This window comes from Oncorhynchus kisutch, linkage group LG27, assembly GCF_002021735.2.
Source record: "Oncorhynchus kisutch isolate 150728-3 linkage group LG27, Okis_V2, whole genome shotgun sequence".
Lineage (NCBI taxonomy): Eukaryota > Metazoa > Chordata > Actinopteri > Salmoniformes > Salmonidae > Oncorhynchus > Oncorhynchus kisutch.
In genome coordinates, this window is record NC_034200.2 from 12,885,242 (window position 1) to 12,908,295 (window position 23,054).

A 23,054-nucleotide genomic window follows, 5' to 3' on the forward strand; every position below is an offset into this window, starting at 1 on the left:
AACGCTATTTAGCGCGCACCACCGCTAACTAAGCTAGCTGTTTCACATCCGTTACATCTCTGTGTCGAGGAAACCCCCACGAGTCTGGTTTTAAAATATAATTCACATGAACAAGTACAAGTACAAGTACAAGGTTGCTGCAGTTTGACAGGGTTTTCATCCCCCCCTAGGGACAGAAGTTTTTTCAGCAGTTTTTTTAAAAACCATGTGGCCTGATTAAAAATTTAAAAAAAAACTCTGGGGCCATCATAGCCCACATAAAACCTTTTTTGCAACTGACGAATCACTGTCATGCGGTCCAGAGTTTTATCTGGTTAGGTTACCAGATCAGGAAAAACTCTGGGCCCCAGGGAAAAAATTGGAACCTTTGTCGTCACCTCTGGTCTGTGATAATAAATAGGAGCTGGTTCGTTGTTTCTCTTAGGTTGTGTCTCTGACAACTATTTATTTTGAAAAATGTTGATAATAATCTGAAAAAAACAAGATAGGCCCCAAATCTTTGAAATACTTTAGCTGTGCTTGTTTGAACTTGTCTGGCACAATGGAGTACAATCCCTGTCCATGCGGCACTAAAGGCAGGCTCAATTCAAAATCTCAAAGTATTTTAAAACAAATGCTGTTTGAACCCAGGCCTGGTAAGCAGAGGGGTGTCTCACCATGTATGAGGGGAAGATTAGGACTCTCTTGTGCTTCCCACACGGCCACTGGGGATCGTCCAACAGATTAGGGTCGTACTCCCGGATCAAGTCCCCCAGATCGTTCCCTGTAGGGGACAAAATGACAGAGTCACACAAATGAGCCAAGGACAAACCAACACTGGGGACAAGAAAGAAGAATATACAGTGTTTTTCCACTTCTTCTAATACAGTGGGGTAAAAAAGTATTTAGTCAGCCACCAATTGTGCAAGTTCTCCCACTTAAAAAGATGAGGCCTGTAATTTTTCATCATAGGTACACTTCAACTATGACAGACAAAATGAGATTTTTTTCCCTCCAGAAAATCACATTGTAGGATTTTTAATGAATTTATTTGCAAATGATGGTGGAAAATAAGTATTTGGTCAATAACAAAAGTTTCTCAATACTTTGTTATACAGTGCCTTGCGAAAGTATTCGGCCCCCTTGAACTTTGCGACCTTTTGCCACATTTCAGGCTTCAAACATAAAGATATAAAACTGTATTTTTTGTGAAGAATCAACAACAAGTGGGACACAATCATGAAGTGGAACGACATTTATTGGATATTTCAAACTTTTTTAACAAATCAAAAACTGAAAAATTGGGCGTGCAAAATTATTCAGCCCCTTTACTTTCAGTGCAGCAAACTCTCTCCAGAAGTTCAGTGAGGATCTCTGAATGATCCAATGTTGACCTAAATGACTAATGATGATAAATACAATCCACCTGTGTGTAATCAAGTCTCCGTATAAATGCACCTGCACTGTGATAGTCTCAGAGGTCCGTTAAAAGCGCAGAGAGCATCATGAAGAACAAGGAACACACCAGGCAGGTCCGAGATACTGTTGTGAAGAAGTTTAAAGCCGGATTTGGATACAAAAAGATTTCCCAAGCTTTAAACATCCCAAGGAGCACTGTGCAAGCGATAATATGGAAATGGAAGGAGTATCAGACCACTGCAAATCTACCAAGACCTGGCCTTCCCTCTAAACTTTCAGCTCATACAAGGAGAAGACTGATCAGAGATGCAGCCAAGAGGCCCATGATCACTCTGGATGAACTGCAGAGATCTACAGCTGAGGTGGGAGACTCTGTCCATAGGACAACAATCAGTCGTATATTGCACAAATCTGGCCTTTATGGAAGAGTGGCAAGAAGAAAGACATTTCTTAAAGATATCCATAAAAAGTGTTGTTTAAAGTTTGCCACAAGCCACCTGGGAGACACACCAAACATGTGGAAGAAGGTGATCTGGTCAGATGAAACCAAAATTGAACTTTTTGGCAACAATGCAAAACGTTATGTTTGGCGTAAAAGCAACACAGCTCATCACCCTGAACACACCATCCCCACTGTCAAACATGGTGGTGGCAGCATCAGGTGACCAAATACTTATTTTCCACCATAATTTGCAAATAAATTCATAAAAAAATCCTACAACATGATTTTCTGGAGAGAAAAAAAATCTCATTTTGTCTGTCATGGTTGAAGTGTACCTATGATGAAAATTACAGGCCTCTCTCATATTTTTAAGTGGGAGAACTTGCACAATTGGTGGCTGACCCACTGTACATAGTCAAATTAAAAATCAGTGGCTTGCCCCACTGTACATAGTCAAATTAAATCAAATGTTATTTGTCACATTCTCCAAATACAACAGGTAGACCTTACAGCGAAATGCTTACTGACAAGCCCTTAACCAACAATGCAGTTAAGAAAATAAATAAAAAGTAACAAAATAACAATAACGAGACTATATACAGGGGGTACCGGTACCGAGTCAATGTGCGGGGCTACACCCACTCTTAGAGACCTACTCATATTCAGGGGCCTCTCTCTAGCATGGAGGATCCACACACTGACCTGTACGAAACGCTACAACTACTCCAGAGGATCCACACACACTCATACGACTGACCCGTGTCGATGCTGCTCTGGTTGCTGTTGGCCCGGGCCAGGCTGAGACTGCGGTGGCTGACGTTACGAGACTGAGTGAAGGACGACACGGAGTCTATGGTGTTCCTGCGACCGCTGCCCAGGGCGTTGGTGGGGTACAGGAACTGGGTGTACGACACAGTCTGGAGAAAGAGAGAGAGACACACTCACATTTTCAAGAGCATGTTACTGTTAATTAAGGCGCTCGTGTTCAGGCTCTCACACAGGGTTTGTCTCCAGTCCTCTCTCACCTTTCCGTCAGCCCCCAGCTCCACTCCCTCCAGCCCGATCACCATCTCCTTGGCACTGACCCCGCCCGAGGGGTGCCGCTGCCGCCCGCTTTCCAGTTTCACATCCCTGCCAGGGCGCAACACCTTTAGACATCCCTTCCCATAAAAGCCCACACCCCCTGCCAAACAGTCTGCTGTCTAGAATCCACCTCAGCATTTCTAACTCTGTCCATCTAGTTCCATTTTTTTATTTTTTATTTTTTTATTTTTTTACACACAGTTAAAATGTGCTTGTTATTGATTTGTAGAGCACTGCACTAACCCAATCAGATTCTCCGATTACCTGTATGCGATCTCTGACTGGGTGGGTGATCCTTGCTAGAATTTGGAATCCTAAGATGTATACAGCGAGGGGTTGAAATGAGTGTGGATTAATACGGGCATACTGGAGCATTCTGCCAAGTAGGGCTGAAGGAATGCGGGCGGTTGCATCACCAGTACTCTACATTTCATATCAGTGTGTTAGATTTCGAAAAATAAAAAAAGCGGGTCACATGCTCGACTAAAGAAGGAAATGTAGTACTGCACTGAGTTGAAACTGTGTCAGTGGTACACAGTCGTTGGAAATGACCCGTCGGGTTACAGCCTTGAGCAGATGTTCTAGAAAAAAAACTTTCAGGGTCCAGTGTTGCTGTAAAACCATCTAGCAACTAAAAAGGTTTCACATCGACTCATACTAATTAAAAATGCATTATTATTAAACGTTCATCCCTTCATGGACGTTCACCAGACTGATTTGACAAAAGGGTATGTGGTGGTTACAGTAGCCAGTAGCGATGGCAGGGAAAGGCCACTGGACAAGCGTGACTGCTTTACAATGACACACAGATGGCCATCACATGACCATTGTTATTAGGATTAGATGGCAGACTGTCTGAGGTGGAGCTGTGATGAAAATAGCATTATCTGGCACATGGGAAAATCTTGTTGACCGATGCATCACACACACACACACACACACACACAAAGATACCAAGGCAGAAAACTTTAAGGACGGGAGATAAGGAGGGAGGAAACTAAGCAAGCCAGGAAAGCCAGGGGTTGCAGTCTGTCAAAGGATGAAACAGAGAACACAGTAGTGGAAGGAAACAAAGAGGATCTTGTCAAGTGGCTGAGGGATCAATACATAAGAAACGAGGGGCAAAAAAATTAAATTAAAATATATCTGCCTTTTCACAGAGATTAAACAACAATCTAAACAAGCAGAATCAGACCTAAATGTATTAAAATGTTTTTTTTTTAAATTAACAATTATCAAGGTTACAAAGAGACCTCCAGTTCAGGAGTGAGCAATGAAAACTGTTATTTTTAATATTAACAACAGGAGATGGCTCTAAAGAAAGGAATGTGGAATTGGACCAGATAGAGAACATAAGAGAAGCCAAACGCATTCTAGGTTCCCAGAATTCTACGGTGCCATAAATAGTTATTATGAACACTGTCGTAAATCAATAACAACTCTAATTGGGGCAAGAAAGGGAGAAAATGCAGGAAAAAGTCATACCAGACAGAAGCTTGGACTTGTTCCTAGTCTAGTTCTACAGTGCATTCAGACTGCTTGACTTTTTCCACATTTTGTTACATTACAGCCTTATTCTAAAATGGATTAAATAAATAAAACACACTACACACAATGTCCCCCTTAATGACAGTGAAAACCGGTTTTACGAAATGTCAGCACATTTATAAAAAAAAAAAGAAAAAAGAAAAACCTTATTTACATAAGTATTCAGATCCTTTGCTATGAGACTCAAAATTGAGCACGTTTCCTGTTTCCATTGATCATCCTTGAGATGTTTCTACAACTTGGAGTCCACCTGTGGTAAATTCAATTGATTGGACATGATTTGGAAAGGCACACAAACACACCTGTCTATATAAGGTCCCACAGTTGACAGTTGACCAAAAACCAAGCCATGAGGTCAAAAGGAATTGCCCGTAGAGCTCCGAGACAGGATTTTGTCAAGCCACAGATCTGGGGAAAGGTACCAAAACATTTCTGCAGCATTGAAGGTCCCCAAGAACACAGTGGCCTCCATTATTCTTAAATGGAAGAAGTTTAAACCACCAAGACTCTTCTTAGAGCTGGCCGCCATGCCAAACTGAGCAACCGGGGGAGAACCGGGGGAGAAGAGCCTTGGAGAACCCGATGGTTACTCTGACAGACCTCAAGAATTCCTCTGTAGAGATGGGAGAACCTTCAAGAAGGACAAGCATCTCTGCAGCACTTCAACAATCAGGCCTTTATGGTAGAGTGGCCAGACGGAAGTCACTCTTCAGTAAAAGGCAAATAACAGCCCACTTGGAGATTGCCAAACGTCACGTTTCACCTGGCACCATCCCTACGGTGAAGCATGGTGGTGGCAGCATCATGCTGTGGGGATGTTGTTCAGAGGCAGGGACTGAGAGACTAGCCAAGCTTATAGTGTCATACCCAAGAAGACTCGAGGCTGAAATCGCTGCCAAAAGGTGCTTCAACAAAGTACTGAGTACTGGGAAACTAATCAGGAGAGGGAAAGATGAACGGAGCTACAGTTGAAGTCGGAAGATTACATACACCTTACATTTAAACTCAGTTTCATAACTCCTGACATTTAATCCTAGTAAAAATTCCCCGTCTTAGGTCAGTTAGGATCCCCACATGTCAGAATAATAGTAGAGAGAATGACTTATATCAGCTTTTATTTCTTTCATCACATTCCCAGTGGGTCAGAAGTTTACATACACTCAATTAGTATTTGGTAACATTGCCTTTAAATAGTTTAACTTGGGTCAAATGTTTCAGGTAACCTTCCAGAAGCTTCCCACAATAAGTTGGGTGAATTTTGGCCCATTCCTCCTGACAGAGCTGGTGTAACTGAGTCTGGTTTGTAGGCCTCCTTGCTTGCACACGCTTTTTCAGTTCTGCTCACAAATTTTCTATAGGATTGAGGTCAGGGCTTTGTGAAGTGCGACTCCAAAACCTTGACTTTGTTGTCCTTAAGCCACTTTGCCACAACTTTGGAAGTATGCTTGGGGTCATTGTCCATTTGGAAGACCCATTTGCAACCAAGCTTTAACTTCCGGACAGATGCCTTGAGATATTGCTTCAATATATCCACAATTTTCCTACCTCATGATGCCATCTATTTTGTGACGTGCACCAGTCCCTACTGCAGCAAAGCACCCCCACAACATGATGCTGCCACCCCCGTGCTTCACGGTTGGGATGGTGTTCTTCGGCTTGCAAGCCTCCCCATTTTTCCTCCAAAAATAATGATGGTCATTAAGGACAAACAGTTCTATTTTTATTTCATCAGACCAGAGAACATTTCTCCAAAAAGTTTGATCTTTGTCCCCATGTGCAGTTGCAAACCATAGTCTGTTTCTTTAATGGCGGTTTTGGAGCAGTGGCTTCTTCCTTGCTGAGCGGCCATTCAGATTATGTCGATATAGGACTAATTTTACTGGGGATATAGATACTTTTGTACCTGTTTCCTCCAGCATCTTCACAAGGTCCTTTGCTGTTGTTCTGGGATTGATTTGCTTTTTTCGCACCAAAGTATGTTCATCTCCAGGAGACAGAACGCGTCTCCTTCCTGAGCGGTATGACGGCTGTGTGGTCCCATGGTGTGTATACTTGCGTACTATTGTTTGTACAGATTAATGTGGTACCTTCCGGCGTTTGGAAATAGCTCCCAAGGATGAACCAGATTTGTGGAGATCAACAATATTTTTTCTGAGGTCTTGGCTGATTTCTTTTGATTTTCCCATGATGTCAAGCAAAGAGGCACTGAGTTTGAAGGTAGGCCTTGAAATACATCCACAGGTACACCTCTAAATTGACTCAAATGATGTCAATTAGCCTATCAGAAGCTTCTAAAGCCATGACATCATTTTCTGGAATTTTCCAAGCTGTTTAAAGGCACAGTCAAATTAGTGTATATAAACTGACCCATTGGAATTGTGATACAGTGAATTATAAGTGAAATAATCTGTCTGTAAACAATTGTTGGAAAAATTACATGTCAAGCACAAAAGTAGATGTCCTAACTGACTTGCCAAAACTATAGTTTGTTAACAAGAAATGTGTGGAGTGGTTGAAAAACAAGTTTTAATGACTCCAACCCAAGTGTATGCATGTAACCTTCCGACTTCAACTGTAAGTACAGAGAGATCCTTGAAAACCTGTTCCAGAGTGCTCAGTTCCTCAGACTGGGGCGAAGGTTCACCTTCCAACAGAACAACGACCCTAAGCACACAGCCAAGACAATGCAGGAGTGGCTTCAGGACAAGTCTCTGAATGTCCTTGAGTGGCCCAGCCAGAGCCCGGACTTCATCCCGATTTAACATCCCTGGAGAGACCTGAAAATCGCTGTGCAGACACACTCCCCATCCAACCTGACAAAGCTTGAGAAGATCTGCTGAGAAGAATGGGAGAAACTCCCAAAGTACAGGTGTGCCAAGCTTGTAGTGTCATACCCAAGAAGACTCGAGGCTGTAATCGCTGCCAAATGTGCTTCAACAAAGACATGAGTAAAAAAATTACTGGCACCCCTGACGGGCAATGCACATACAATACTTGTAAAAAATATAAACAATATAATTGTAGAGATAAAACTCAAAATACCAACATGTGAGAAATACTGTATTTGATTAATGTTTCAATGGAACCCACCAAAATCATTTATTGATTTAATTCAAATTCAATGCCCTCCAAATCGAGGTTTCACAATTAATGGCACCCTTAAAGATTATTGTAAATAACATCTACCAAAGTTAAACCAGGAAATAGATAAACTTAAATAAGTTTAATTTAAGTCTTAAGGAACTATATTGAGCCATTTGGGTATAAAAATGAAGTAAAAGACATGCAATATCTCTTTGCCATCCAACACCATGAAGAAAACAAAATAACTGGAGGTTCAAAAGAGACAGATGGTCGTAGACCTTCATAAATCTGGTAATGGCTACAAGAAGATCAACAAATGATTGAATATACCACTGAGCACTGTCAGGGCAATAATTAAAAAATTCAAACGATATGGAACAGTTAAACCTCACGGGTAGAGGACGCAAATACATTTTGCCCCCCAGGAGAGGGAGGAGGATGGTGAGAGAACCAACATAATCCCCAATAATCACTGTGAAAGAATTGCAGGCCTTGGTGGCGTCTTGGGGTCACCAGGTTTCAAAAAGCACCATCCGACACCAATTCCACAACCACAGGCTCTTTGGAAGGGTTGCCAGAAGAAAGCCTTTTCTGACCCTAAGACACAATCACTTGAAGTTTGCAAACGTCGTTTAAATTATGACTGGAAGAAGGTGCACTGGTCAGATGAGCCCAACATTGAACATTTTGGTCAGGTACAGCATGTTTGGCATTGAAACAGAGATGCATACTAGGAGAGGCACCTCATATCCACTGTGAAATATGGTGGTGGGTCAGTGATGTTTTGGGGCTGTTTTAATTCCAGAGGTCCAGGGGCACTGGTTAAGATTGATGGCATAAGGAATTCCACGAAGTATCAGGCAATTTTGGCTGACAATCTGGTTGCCTCTGCCAGAAGGCTGGGACTTGGCCATAGGTGGACTTTCCAACAAGACAACGATCCAAAACATACCTCAAGATCCACACAGAAATGGTTCTGTGACAACAAAATCAATGTTCTGCCATGGCCATCTCAGTCGCCGAACCTCAATCCAATTGAAAACCTGTGGGCTGAGTGGAAGAGGGCAGTTGATAAGCACAAACCCAAGAATGTGAAAGGATCTGCACAGAGGAATGGTCCAAAATCCCTCCAAATGGGTTCCTTAACCTTGTCAAACATTACAGGAAAAGACTCCATGCTGTTATCCTTGCCAGAGGTGGTGGCACTAAGTATTAAATGAGGACTGCCAATAATTATGGTGAAATGTATTTTGTATTAAATAATTGTATGATTCTGGTTGGTTCCATTGAATCATTAATTAAGTACATTATTTCTCACATTTTGGTATTTTGAGTTTCTCTAGAATTATATTGTTTTAAGTATTTTTTGTGCATTGCCAGTCAGGGGTGCCAGTAATTGTGGAGCCCACTGTATGTAAAAGTGATATTTCAGTTTTTAATTTGTAATAAACTTTCTCAAAACGTGTTTTTGCTTCATCATTATGGGGTAGTGTGTGTGTAGATTGACAAGAGGAAAAACTATTTCATACATTTTAGAATAAGTCTGTAATGTAACAAAATGTGGAAAAAGTCAAGTGGTCTGAATACTTTCCGAATGCACCGTGTGTCTCATGGACATAATGTCAGTGATCATAATTGTACATGGCACTGAGTATTTCCATTTTAGGATAGGCTTGTTATTTTAGCTTGGGCAGTTCTATACATAGTCAAAGTGTATTTTGCTGTAGTGACACTCCCAAGACGTTATTTAACTGTCAACGGTCTATTACAGGTGTAGGCTGTTGCAGGAAAACATTCCTGCAATGCAGGAAATCGAAAACTTGCGGTGGATTTGAGGTTTAAAAAAATTAAAATTAAAAAAGAAAGTCTGCTGAAGTTTGTAATTTCCACTTTGAAATTTCAGACTGGATTTTCCCTTACATTTTTTTAGCAACCTCAACAAAAATGTCCATTCATTATAATTCACATTTTCTTTTGATGCTGTCGAAAACCTCTGTGGCAGCGTTATTCAGCTCAGCTATTGGATATAACTAGGGGCTCTTTACAACCCCTTGATGTCTTAGGAAGACTACGCCACATCAACAAAGAGGTCACGACCCTGGAAAGGCTCCTTCTTTCTCTCTGTCAATTGTATTCTCTGTGTTGATCAGTTCCTTTTCTCTTACGCCTCCAAAACAAGAAGCTATTTCTTGAGGGGCACTTAAGACCTAGGTCACAACAACACCGCCACTATCCCCATAGACAGGCAGGCAGGCCAGGTGGGAGGATACCAGGCCGGAGAGTGTTCAGGACTACTATGGGTTCCCATAACATGTAGGAGTCTGAACCTTGTGTTGCAATGAGGACGATGACTACTGATAAGCCAGGGTTTCTCTTCCAAGTGCCAGAAAATATCTCCTCTAACCACACAGGGAGGATAAACAACACATCATATCAGGTGTAAACTCCAAACAGAAACTCCAAAATGCTCTGTTATGGATGGTTCATTTGGGTCCACTCCGAAAATGTTGTGATGCGTGTTATGCAGTTGCAGCAAAGCGCATGCAAAGTTCAGAGTGAGAGCTGAGATAAAAGCATGCTACGGAATCTTTGACGGCAGCAATGACTTGAGCAAAGGTGCAGTCTACATGATAACAGCAAAGCCAGAAACGGTTGCAACGGGCAAGACAGTGTTTTATTAGAATGAAACTAACTTCATGACTTCTTCCAAAGAGATCTCGAGACACAGCCAACAGCAACCTATAGGCCAGAGGACTGGTAGGGGAAGCTATATGAATAAGGGCTCGTTGTAATGGCTGGAATGGATTGAATGGAACGGAGTCAAACACATAGAAACCACATTTGACTCCGTTCCATTTATTCCATTCCAGCCATTACAATGAGCGCATCATCCTATACCTCCTCACACCAGCCTCCTCCGCTATAGAACTATATGAAAACATAGGGAAATGGATACAAGCCTTAAAAAGGGAAAATCCACCCAAAAACTATTTGTTGGTATTTTTTTCAGTACTCCACTGTTGATACAGTCCCAAAATGTATTTTATGTCAGCAGTCAAGGTTCTCCAGATATTAGACTTCTCCAGATATTAGACAAATGTATCATTTGAGTGGATTTTCCCTTGAAAATGGGTGTGATTAATTACTTGTTCATCTCTCTACCAAAACCAACACGTTCCGGAAATTGTTCAATCTAACAATGGTCAACCCTCCCAATGTAATAAAGTACCAGTTATAGGAGATTATATCCGCAGAAACAAAAGGGACTAGGATCGTTTCACGAAAAAGAGTGCCTTTTATTTTAAGTAGGAATTGTGCATCAAAATAGAATCAGAAGCCTGTTAAATTAAATGTGCCGTTTAAAATAAGCCACATGAAAAATTCAATAAATCTGAGAATTTGTTTATAAAAAAGTGATTTGTTGTTATAACAAGGTTGGTAACAACATGCGAAAATCGGTGTGGAAATCTGTTGCAGTGCAAAGTCGACTACAAAACCCACAATGCAATGCTCTCTCTCTGGGCTGGCTGAGCAAACATAGCTACACACAATAATTCTAAAGTCAAGATCAGCAAGTTAAGTGGCTGTCAAAATTGCCTGAACAATTTAGGAATCCATCTCACAGAGTTCAACTTGCAGTTGGTCTCCGCCAAGGTGAGTGCAGAGTACATTGCTATGGCAACAACGGCCCTTTCCCCACAGACACACAAGGTTTAGGTAGCCTAGCGGTTAAGAGCGTTGGGCCAGTAACCGGAAGGTGGGTGGTTCGAATCCCGAGCAGGCGAGGTGGAAAAATCTGCCGTTCCGTCCTTGAGCAAGGCAGTTAACCCCCATACACAACTGCTCCACGGGCACCAATGACATGGATGTCGATTAAGCCAGCCCCCCGCTCCTCTTTGATTCAGAGTTTGGGTTAAATGTGGAAGACACATTTTGAATGCAACTGGTCTTCCCTTTCCATTGCGAGATGGTATTTGAAAGAGAAACGGAGTTAAAAAAGAAATTGGTACATGGCTTATATTGAGCACATCTAAGCGAAATACATACTTTGTCATGAAGATATACTATAAACAGATTGATGTGTTTTTGCTCATTTTTTTTTTTTACCTCTTTTTCTCCCCAATTTCATGGTATCCAATTGGTAGTTACGGTCTTGACCCATCCCGTACGGACTAGGGAGAGGCGAAGGTCGAGAGCCGTGCGTCCTCCGAAACACGACCCAGCCGAGCCGCACTGCTTCTTGACACAATGCCCGCTTAACCCGGAAGCCAGCCACATCAATGTGTCGGAGGAAACACCATACACCTAGCGACCGTGCATTGCGCCTGGCCCGGGAATCGCTAGAGTGAGATGGGACAAGAACATCCCTGCTGGCCAAACCCTTCCCTAACCCTCTTTCGGACAACGCTGGGCCAATTGTGAGCTGCCCCATGGGTCTCCCGGTCACGGCCGACTGCAACAGAGCCTGAGACTCGAACCAGGATCTCTAGTGGCACAGCTAGCACTTAGACCACTGCGCCACTCAGGAGGCCGGATGGATGTGTTCTAGACAAGTAAGCCCATACAATCTATTGGCTGATTTGGCGATCCGGAGTGCAGGTAATTGTTTCATCCCCTATATTATCCCCTATACTATTATTATTGTTTTATCCCCCCTTGTGTTATCCCCCCTATATTCAGTGGCAAGAACCATGTAGCTTCTCAAAAGGCACCGAATTGGTGGAATGAACCCATGAGAGAATGGAGGGAAAGCAGAGAACGAAGTTACAAAGGTTAGAAGGATGGCATGCTGTAGGATACATACCCTGCTTGGCTACAATCTCGATAGGGCAGGACAGAAAATACACTATAAAGGGATCTTCTGCCACTGATTAGGACTATCCTATAAAAACAAAAATAATAAATATGCTAATTAGGAATTAACTCTGAAAAAGACACTCAGATCTACAGGTTAAAAGATGGAGGAAAGAAAAGTGTGCAGTAAAACATTCAAGATTTAGAAAACTAAATGAAATCCTGTATTTATTTCCATGTATATGTGTTGTGTGAGAGTTGTGTAGTCAGTGGTTTGGGGACAAAATTATGAATTTTTTTTGTATATTGATCTTTTAAAATGAGGCTACTAAGCCATGTCTAAAGAGACTAAAAAAAGACCAAACTTGTTCATCTTACAATATCAGAATATCAGCTGCACATAAAAACATTGAACGATAGAACAGTACAATTGAATCACTCCTGAAAGAAGTGGTTTGCATAACTACTGCTTCATAGATTTATACCTTCGGAGTTGACATCCCAATAAGAGGCCTACTCATTGATTAATATCAATGTCACAGGCAGAATGTAACTTGTGGCAATGTATTACTACTGTATATGGCACACTGATAAACTAGATACGAGTAAATAAAAAAAAACAACAGCAGCATAGATGTACTTCTATTTTCTTCCTGGGACAGAAATATATATATATATATTTTTTTAAATTTAAATAAAAAAGAAGTGGGTTCGGTACACCCAAGTGTAAAAGAAGCTTGAGGTTTGTAGCTCAAAAATGCCAGTATAAAAAGCTACTCGAGTGATCGGTGTAATACGAAATGAAGTGCCATGGAAATAGTTTAGCTGTCCATTTCCTTTTAGATTCCAGAAAACAGCCACAAAAAGGTGATAGTATTCATTACTGAGAGAAGCTGAACAATAGCTACATAGAACTGTGTGCATATATATAAAAATAAATTGGTGTGCTAAAATGTCCTCAGTGCTCTGGAATTTCTAGGTCAACATGCACACACCATTGTAAACGTGAGAGAGTGACGTGTTGCATGACTCATTTGTGATTCAACCGGTGTGATCCTTAATGTATAGCCTTAACAAAATATTCAAAACAAGATCTAAAACTCTATTTGAGAATATTTCAGTGAAAACTAACCAGACTCCCAATGAACTGTTGAGCAGTCTGACACATGAATCAATCAATAAGATCAGTTACTAACCAATAGCACATTAATTGATACAGTACTTTAAGCTATAAGGAATAACCTTCAATTAACAGCCTACATCTCTTGTCCAAGATGTAGGCTAAAGTTGGGTAACCTGATAGACATTCAAACTGCTGAGTGTTCATTGGGGGGCATCCTGCCATTTTCCATTGAAACTTTGTATGGAATTAGGACTGGTGTTGTTTTCATTCATACCTTCCATTGCGCATATCATGTTGCCTCATGTTCTTGATGAAGTGAACCTTCTTGAAGCTCTTTGGTCGGGGTGAACCTGAGAGGGTTCTGCATCTACAAACACACCAAATAGATAAGACTGATCAAAACAAAAATGTGATTAAGTGGGATCCATTTGAGCCGTGAAGACCACATATATTTTTTACAAATCTAAACAGAGAGACGGAGCCAGACCAATACATTACCGCAGCAGCATGACGTTCCCACCATCACTACCCCACAGGACATAAAAGTACTCCACAAATCAAACTGAAGTGAAATTATAGTCCCCCCCCCCCCCCCCCAATGTCATTATCTACCTAAATACTTCCCCGGCTAAAGCTGTTATTGACTTGTCAAGTACAGCTCTAACATGAGAGGAAAATATGAGCAAGCCAAAGTTATGTTTCGGGGCGGCGTGCAGTGTTGTGCGGTCTGTGACAGTTGTTGCTGTACAGTACCTGCGCAGAGGGGCGTTCTCCTCAATGTCTTCCAGTGTCTCCAAGGAGGAACGCTGAGAGATGAGCCTCCGTCTGTGGAGAAAAGGATAGAAGAAGAAGAGGGCAGGGGTAGAAGGAGAGAGAAATAAAGAGGCAGTTGTTAGGAAAGATGCTGGTATGGAATTTACAAGCAACTTGCGGTGCTGCTAAACAGCTCTGACCTGGCCATGGAGGGGGAAAGGCTGGACACAATAAGCATTACGCCTATTTCTAATATTTTATTCTGCATTGCAAGATTTTTTTGCGAAATATGATTGCTAAATTTGGTCAAAGAATAAAAAATGTAAAAAGACCATTATATGAGTATTGGACAACCTTGCAGAAATCGTCAACACGGTCCTGTTCTGAACGCAAATATTGAAGATTTAAAAGCAACAGCGATCAGCAACGACAATCATTTTCATAGTTCTTTAACGGTCTGGAGAATGAATGAGTAGCCTAAACTAACTAGACCTCATGTGCCTCCATGTCAGATCTGAGGCATAGCTAAAACCTCCACAGCTGTGTGCTGTGCTGCCTCTTACAAAGCAGAGCTGTAGTCACTGAATCAAGTAATCACCGACATCAACACTGCCTGGCTGCCGTCGTCAATGACCACTGTTGTGCTCGAAATTATGACCGGCAGCCTCTGTGTGAGATCATGTAGAATGGTTAGAACAATCTAGAGTCAGGCACTGGTTTGGTCGGTAACTGAGAGGATAAAGACAAGGGATGATTCTGAAAGCATTTTCTCATGTAGAACGGTTACCTCACAGACAGGCCTTTCTTTCACACTTGGGTTGCGTGACTCAACAGGCAGAGCCACATCTATTAGGCTATTGCTGCATTTATTTTTTATTTAACTAGGCAAATCAGTTAAGAACAAATTCTTATTTACAATGACGGCCTAGGAACGGTGGGTTAAATGCCTTGTTCAGGGGCAGAACTGCAGATTCTTACCTCGTCAGTTCTGGGATTCGATCTAGCAACCTTTCAGTTACTGGCCCTCGAAACACTACTACCTGCCGCCCCTATATAATCAGCTGCCAGTCTTAGAAGTAGGCAGCCAGCCCTACTGAACATGTGAGATTAAGCCTATACATGCTCGAGAAATGTAATCTGGACTTTTCTAGATTAAGTCATAACCTTACTTATAAAGGACAAAACAAGAATTACAATCCATCTAATGAACCATGGACTTAAATTCACAGTGGAAGAAAAATAACTACCGGTATTTCCGTTGCTGCAGGAAACCCTAGGAAATGTTCTGATTATGGATAAACTGATAAGATACGTGTCTCTCCGTCCCTAACAACGGTTTTTGAGATCGGAGACAAAACCCCCATGTCGTTGCCTACACGGTGCATGCGGCTGTCACCGACGCTCATTTAATGTGAGTGGGTCAGAGGCGCAATCATCAATGCCGGGCGTACACTACATCACTTTCAAAATCCTAACATCGTGTAACGGTTAAGGTGTTGGCTTGTAAATCGCTGGACCTAGGTTTGAGTCCAGCTTAAGGAAAGTGAGGTGTAGAATCAATGTACAAAAAAGTATTCCCGCCCAAATAATAGGCTTTCGCTTTCACTACACTTTGTAACCATAATTTACTCAAGTGTTTCCTTTATTTTGGCAGTTACCTGTATGTCTCTCCACCTTCTCCCTGGAGAACATATTAACACGAACAGCTAGGCAATAGCAGTCAGCTGAACAAATACAGGCCTGGTTCCAGGTACTCCATGACAAATGATTAGGTTCACTCAATTACAGATGGCCTACTACACCATCGCTGTTTTTGAGTAGAGGACAAATAAAGTCTTATAACTCGGAGACATCTTTCCTTTTTTTAATGTTTTTGGACAGAATACAAGTTTTTTCTTTCACAGTTCGTACGGTACACAACTGAGGAACTGAGCTCTCTGAAAATCCAGCTGGCATGAAAACTAGTTTCCACAGTTCAGCGGGACACTAGGATTTTGATCCAGCCACTGTAGATGAGCAACGGCAAGCCAGACAGGACATGGTTTTTGGCAAAGGACAGTTTCCACACCAGTGTAAACTGTGGACACAATAACACACAGACCAGACCACTCATTCACTTCAGACAAAACTCTGACGCGACCAGCTATTGGATGTTAAACTGAGGGTAAGGTTGGATGTTGGATCAATAGAATCCAATCCAATGGTCAGGTCAGACTCAAAAGCTTCAACGTAGAGCACAGGCTACTTTGGATTCTAGCCTCCTTCAATGTTGAAAGAACAATGGCATCTGTTAGTAAGAGCTGCCAATGAAAGACCCTATTTGTCTCTTTGTTGCCTCAAGTGGTTGTTTTCAAGCCCTGTTCAAATTAACAACGAATCATTTCAAGCAAGGTCAATGATCAATCTTCACAATAAACGTAAAAACAAAATCCATATATAACCTGTCTGCTATGCTTGCCGTTTTTAGGTTACGGCGCAGTAGTGCTCTAGAATATTACAATAGTTTTACATGCACACCCATTGGCAGCCTGCCATGGACATTGCCTTCCCGTTCCACTGTCGGGTGACGGAGTGGAATTAAATAGGTCGTTCCACAAATTCGGTGCCTTTTGAAAAAGTGTAACTTGGTCAAAATAACATTTGATTTCACCAAATTGTAACAGAATGTCAAAAAGAGCACATGGTCCTCCTTTTATCATCTTTTGTGTTTCTTATGAAGTTGAACAAGGCACTCCTCATATAACTAATTCAAATGCCTTTATTTGTATGGCATGTTCAATGGAACCAAGATTTTTTTTAACTCACTCGTGTCGGCGTTATGGCCTTAGTCAGGGAGTATGAACATATTTTTCCCATCAAGAGGTTAAATAAAAACATTACTGTAGTAAGTGCCCATTAAAAGCCCAGTGCAGTCCCCGCAAATATTTTACTGTGTTTTATATATATTTCCACACTGAGGTTGGAATAATACTGTGAAATTGTAAACAATTATGATGATGCCCTTTTAGTGTAAGAGCTGTTTGAAAAGAATGGCTGAAATTTTAGCCTGTTGTGGTGGGATGGAATTTTGGCCTGCCTGGTGACATCACCTCTTTCCCAATAACAGCAAATGATCCGTTTCCCCCTCCCCAGTCAGTCCTATCAAAACTCTTTGCTAAGAAGCTATTGGTTTATTTTTTACCATTTTCATTTAAAACAATCACAGTAAAGTAATTAATTGTTACCCAGAAATTATTTGAATACGGGAGGTAAAAAAGTCTGCATTAGACATTTAAGTACAAAATACAGTAACAGGGTTGACCATAACAGGGTTGATGATTGCATCTTAAATCAGCCATAAATCCTCGTGACAGGGGGAATGGAAGCTTGTTGTGTGCAACCGGGACGCGCAATTGAATGCTTCACAAAAATGCTTAATAATTTATTTATTTTTAAATTAAAAAAAAGAGTCTAACCTGTCTATCTATGGGTAACAGGGTTGATGTGTTATGCTCGACCCGCTCATTTTCCACCACAAAACAGAAAATGGCCAGACATCCTCACCATATTAAAACGAGAGTTCAGTTCATTTAATAGGGTTGACCTTAAAAATGAGGGCGGACGTAAATGAATCACATGAAATAAATCATCTTCAGAAATGACTGTCAAACCAACAAAATAACTATGGCTTTATAATGATAGAGAAAAATGTTGGGGTTAAGTAGCTAGTAGTGCATAAGTAACAGACCCTCTCAAAGACAATAAGCTAGCTAGCTAACTTTAGCCTAACGCTACAACGTTACTGACAGTATTGGACATTTTGAAGACTTCTGTTTGCAAGTCCATAACTATGGATGCTATTGTTACACTTTCTGATCTAGACTCTTTTGTTGGATCTTACTTTCTTTCAACCAGGGGAGTGTGCAAAAGGGTGCCAATAAACCCAACTGTATATTGTTCAAGACACAGAACCGTGTGGTTAGTTGCCCCCCCCCCCGCACCTCCCTGATTCAGAGGGGTCGGGTTAAATGCGGAAGACACATTTCAGTTGAACGCAATCAGTTGTACAACTGACTAGGTATCCCCCTTTCCCAGTGGCTTGACATAAAGTAAAAACGCTGAATCCATTTCGTTCTCCATCCCTTAAAATAGCATGTAGTCTAGGGTGAGAAACAGTGCAACTAGCATTGTGGAACTGGAACTAGTGAACTTGTATTCAGAGATCCATTTTGGAACTAAGGAGTAATCCATGCTGACGAGCTTGTCTCAAGACTCATTACCAGTAATGTTTCGATTACGGTGGTGTTTTTAACCATATCCCTACAGCTGCTTGGAGCTTTTGCGTACAGTTCAAGTCTCAAGGGTTTCAGAGGAAAACTAGCCTATGTATGCTGCTTACATAAACATGTGATTATGCCAGCTATGACATCACCGAACAATCAACCTCCTAACCTAAAGGATATGACTCAATCACACAAAACTGCAAAAGGACCAGACCATTGTAATGGCTTTTATACCGCATGTGGTTTCTCTGCTATGGCTTCATAGTCTCCTCATAGTAGGCTTCTGAACACAACGACAACTTCTGAAAGATGGTTTAAAACATGGGGGAGACTTTGCAATGCACAATTTAATTAACTGCCTTAAAAACTGTCAATCAACAACCATTTCTAATTAAATAGATTTTGTGCCAACAATGCTCACTACGCTAAATATACATTTACATTTAAACCGGGGCAAACAGATCAACAGCTCAGGCGGACACACCTTTAGCAGCAAGACGGAGTGGGCGTCTTACACGATGCCTTTCCCATTCCAGCCTAATTTATGAGTCTAGGTTGAGCAGTAGAATACTGCAGCCTATGTAGACCCAGCCATCATCCGCATGCATTCAAACCAGGGCACACCGAACAAGAGGATGGTTTTAAGCAGCCCTGAGCTCTGGCCTAGTATCTTTTGGCACTTGATCTGAGGGTTGGGGATTGCTGGCTGGGAGCACAAGCAGGACTGGAGGCCAAAAGAGAGAGAGAGGGAAGGGGGAAAGAGAGAGATTTTTTTTTTTAAACATATGTTGACTCCAATGCTTCCCACACTTGTACCAAGTTGGCTGGATGTCCTTTGAGTGGTAGACCATTCTTGATACACACTGGAAACTGTTGAGTGTGGAAAAACCCAGCAACGTTGCAGTTCTAGAAAAATTTGTGCACCTGGCACATACTACCATAACCTGTTCAAAGGCACTTCAATATTTTGTCTTGCTCATTCACCCTCTGAATGGCACACAAATACAATCCATGTCTCAAGTCTTAAAAATCCTGGTTTAACTTGTCTCCTTCCCTTCATCTACAATGATTGAAGTAGATATAACAAGTGACATCAATAAGGGATCATAGACTGACCAGGTGGAAGCAATGTCATGGAAAGAGCAGGTGTTCTTAATGTTTTGTACACACACACACACACACTACCGTTCAAAAGTTTGGGGTCACTTAGAAATGTCCTTGTTTTTTAAAGAAGAAAAATGTGCTTTTGTCCATTAAAATAACATCAAATTGATCAGAAATACAGTATACATTGTTAATGTTGTAAATTACTATTGTAGCTGGAAACGGCAGATTTTTTTTATGGAATATCTACATAGGCGTACAGAGACCCATTATCAGCAACCATCACTCCTGTGTTCCAATGGGACGTTGTGTTAGCTAATCCAGGTTTATCATTTTAAAAGGCTAATTGATCATTAGAAAACCCTTTTGCAATTATGTTAGCACAGCTGAAAACGGTTGTTCTGATTAAAGAAGCAATAAAACTGTCCTTCTTTAGACTAGTTGAGTAGCTTCAGAAAATCATCACCCTATTCTTGTTCTGAGAAATGAAGGCTATTCCATGCGAGAAATTGCCAAGAAACTGAAGATCTCATACAACGCTGTGTACTACTCCCTTCACGGAACAGCGCAAACTGGCTCTAAGCAGAACAGATAGAGGAGTGAGAGGCCCCAGTGAGCAAGAGGACAAGTACATTAGTGTCTAGTTTGAGAAACAGACGCGTCACAAGTCCTCAACTGGCAGCTACCCGAAAAAAAACCACCAGTCTCAACGTCAACAGTGAAGAGGCGACTCCAGGATGCTGGTCTTCTAGGCAGAGTTCCTCTATCCAGTGTCTGTGCTCTTTTGCCCATCTTAATCTTTTATTTTTATTGGCCAGTCTGAGATGTGGCTTTTTCTTTGCAACTCTGCCATTGGAAAATAACCAAAAAACAAAGCAAACTGGAATGCTATCTGGCCTCCGTAGGCAGACCTGGCTCTCGAAAGAAGGCAGGCTATGTGCCTGCACTTCCTAACCTCCTGGCAAATGTATAACCCTATTAGAGAAACATATTTCCCTCAGATTACACAGACCCACAAAACTAATCCAATGTTGATAAACTCCAGCAAGAGTTGTGGTCACCAGTGAAGCACAAACACCATTGTAAATACAAACTATATTTATTGGTCTATTTATTTTCCCTTTCATACTTCAACTATTGGCACATTGTTACAAAACTGTACATAGCCAGGAATATAACATTTCAAATGTCTATATTATTTGAAACTTTTGTGAGCATTGGGATGGCAGGTAGCCTAGAGGTTAAGAGCGCTGGGTCAGTAACTTGGATATTATTATTTTTCCACTTTTGTTTATTATCTAGAGAGAGAGAGAGAGACAGAGAGATGAAAGCGAAAGAATGTCTAGTCTGGTGCCCTTGGGAGAGGAAGTGGAGGATAGAAAACGAGAGAAAGGAGAGCCTGGCCGGGCAACGTCTCTGAAAGCCTGGGCATCCTGCCTTTCCTTTCCCAGCCAGGGTTCTCTGAACCTGGCCACGTTTCCACCAAGCTGCTGCCCTGAGAAAACAAACCAGCCACTGTGGGACTCTCGTCTATGGTATGCCTGTGGAAAATGTGGCCAGGGTCTATCAACAGGTCGCCCTAGTTAGCTTATAATTCAGTTTATATGGGCTTCCTTGTCTGACTGACCGCATTCCATAACCTGTGGGGGTTTAGCTAATCAATCATGGTACTGTAACTCAGGCTCACTACATGGCTAACTAATGCAATGAGAAGACCCCTACGCAAACTTTAATCATCATAACACCTTCAAGATAAATATATTGCAGTAAGCTAATGAATTCAACTTTGTGTAAAATACTGTTGGGGTTGATAAAAACCCATGAATTCTGCTTTTAAAAACTTCATAACGCATTCATTACCAAATGGCATGTTTTACGCTACATGTACTTTTCACCATTAAGATATGGCATTAGCTCATGACAGATTTCAGGGGCAGTTTGACTAATGTCACTTCGATGAAGTCAAAAGGTGAACTAAACGCATCACAATGGCTTCATGAATGCGTTGTCCTGTGAAGTCTGGCAGCTGCAAGACGCGGAGTGTCTCCATCGCGGAGTGTCTCATTCGCGGAGTGGCCTGAGAGTGTAGTGTATCTAACAGCATTTTTTGACAGTGAGAGAAAGAGAAGACTGTTACTGACAGCTCTCCTGCAGTGGCGAGAGCGAGCGAGAGAGAGAACTGTTACTGACAGCTCTCCTGCAGAGGCGAGAGCGAGCGAGAGAGAGAGAGAGAACTGTTACTGACAGCTCTCCTGCAGTGGCGAGAGAAAGAGTCAAGCCTCATATTTCCCTGTGCTCTGGTCTACTCTACAGAGTAAACAACGGTATGGAATAAAAGGCATCCGTGGTACGGTGTATTTGGGAGTGTTGGGTTCCAGGATGTTTATATCGCATAGGAGAGGGCAAGGCGGCAGGTGCTGGGCCGCTTTAGAAAGACATACACATCCAACGGATTATGGGGAGAAAATACACATACCCTCAGCTCCAGAATAAACAATCCAGAATAAACAATAGGCCTACCTGGGCAGCATTAGCTCTATATACTGTACTGTGCAAACCAATAGGCTATATTGTCAGTTAGCTCTCACTTAATTAGGCCATGTGAGGTAGCAAGTAGATTACCAGTCCTCGAGATAGGAAACATTTGTCTGAAGTGATGAGGTCTGTGAAAGGAACTAGGCCACAGCTTGATCCATATAGGTCTTCATCTCCATGCCTGTCAAGTAGTCATGGTGGGACTGAATCTGCATGGGGGAGAAAAAGTCACCCCTTTCTTCCTTCTGGACATGCCTTTAATTGTTTGACCTCACATGGTTTCAGTGGTATCCCGAACATGTTTTACAAATTCTGTTTAAAGGACCTGCATCATACTGTTAAGGCTAATCGAAATGATGGCACAACGGTTAACCGTTTCCACCTCATCCGGTTGATATGCAACATTGATTCCACTTGAATCTCGGCACACAAGTGTATAAGTCGCTCATTGATGAGATACGGTTTCACAAATCTGAGGGCACTTTGTCTTTGCTGTCTGTCTTTCTTTTTTATTTACATGTCTTTAGCAGTACACCGACTAAGACTTATGATGACCTTTGAGCAACCATGCGCTACGAACCCGTTCTGTTGTTTAAATTATCTCTGTTGATAAACGTTAACCTAGCCCAGCCCAGATCTGTGGCTCACGTTTCTTGGCTTCACTCAACAAAGACCTTCATCAAGATAACACTTACCTGTTGCAATACTGTAGCCTGTGGTGAAGTGTTGACACTACTGGGTTGCAATATTGTCGCATACGACATGATGCCTAATTTGTGAGAGTGCAGTGTAAACACTGCCTGTGTGGGCTTCTGTGCCAGTAGTCTACCCAACATAGGCAACATTGATATACATAACAGTCAGTGTAAACTCCTTCACAACTCAATGAATGTAAACACTAACGCTACATGATGCAGAGACCTATAGT

At 41.7% G+C, this 23,054-nt stretch overlaps 1 protein-coding gene across 2 annotated transcripts in view; it reads right to left on the reverse strand.

Moving 5' to 3' along the window:
* The window catches only part of LOC109872002 (CDK5 and ABL1 enzyme substrate 1), a 32,951-nt gene that overhangs the window by 9,196 nt on the left and 701 nt on the right, over window positions 1-23,054 (reverse strand). The window contains exons 2-7 of one of the 2 annotated variants that reach the window (XM_020463072.2): window positions 14,226-14,297; window positions 13,747-13,839; window positions 12,360-12,437; window positions 2,866-2,971; window positions 2,598-2,757; window positions 657-763 (exon numbers count right to left, since the gene is read on the reverse strand). In XM_020463072.2, coding sequence (XP_020318661.2) covers window positions 657-763; window positions 2,598-2,757; window positions 2,866-2,971; window positions 12,360-12,437; window positions 13,747-13,839; window positions 14,226-14,297 — 616 coding nt within the window. The remainder of the gene's footprint in view (window positions 1-656; window positions 764-2,597; window positions 2,758-2,865; window positions 2,972-12,359; window positions 12,438-13,746; window positions 13,840-14,225; window positions 14,298-23,054) is intronic. The other variant, XM_020463073.2, reaches the window with a different exon arrangement.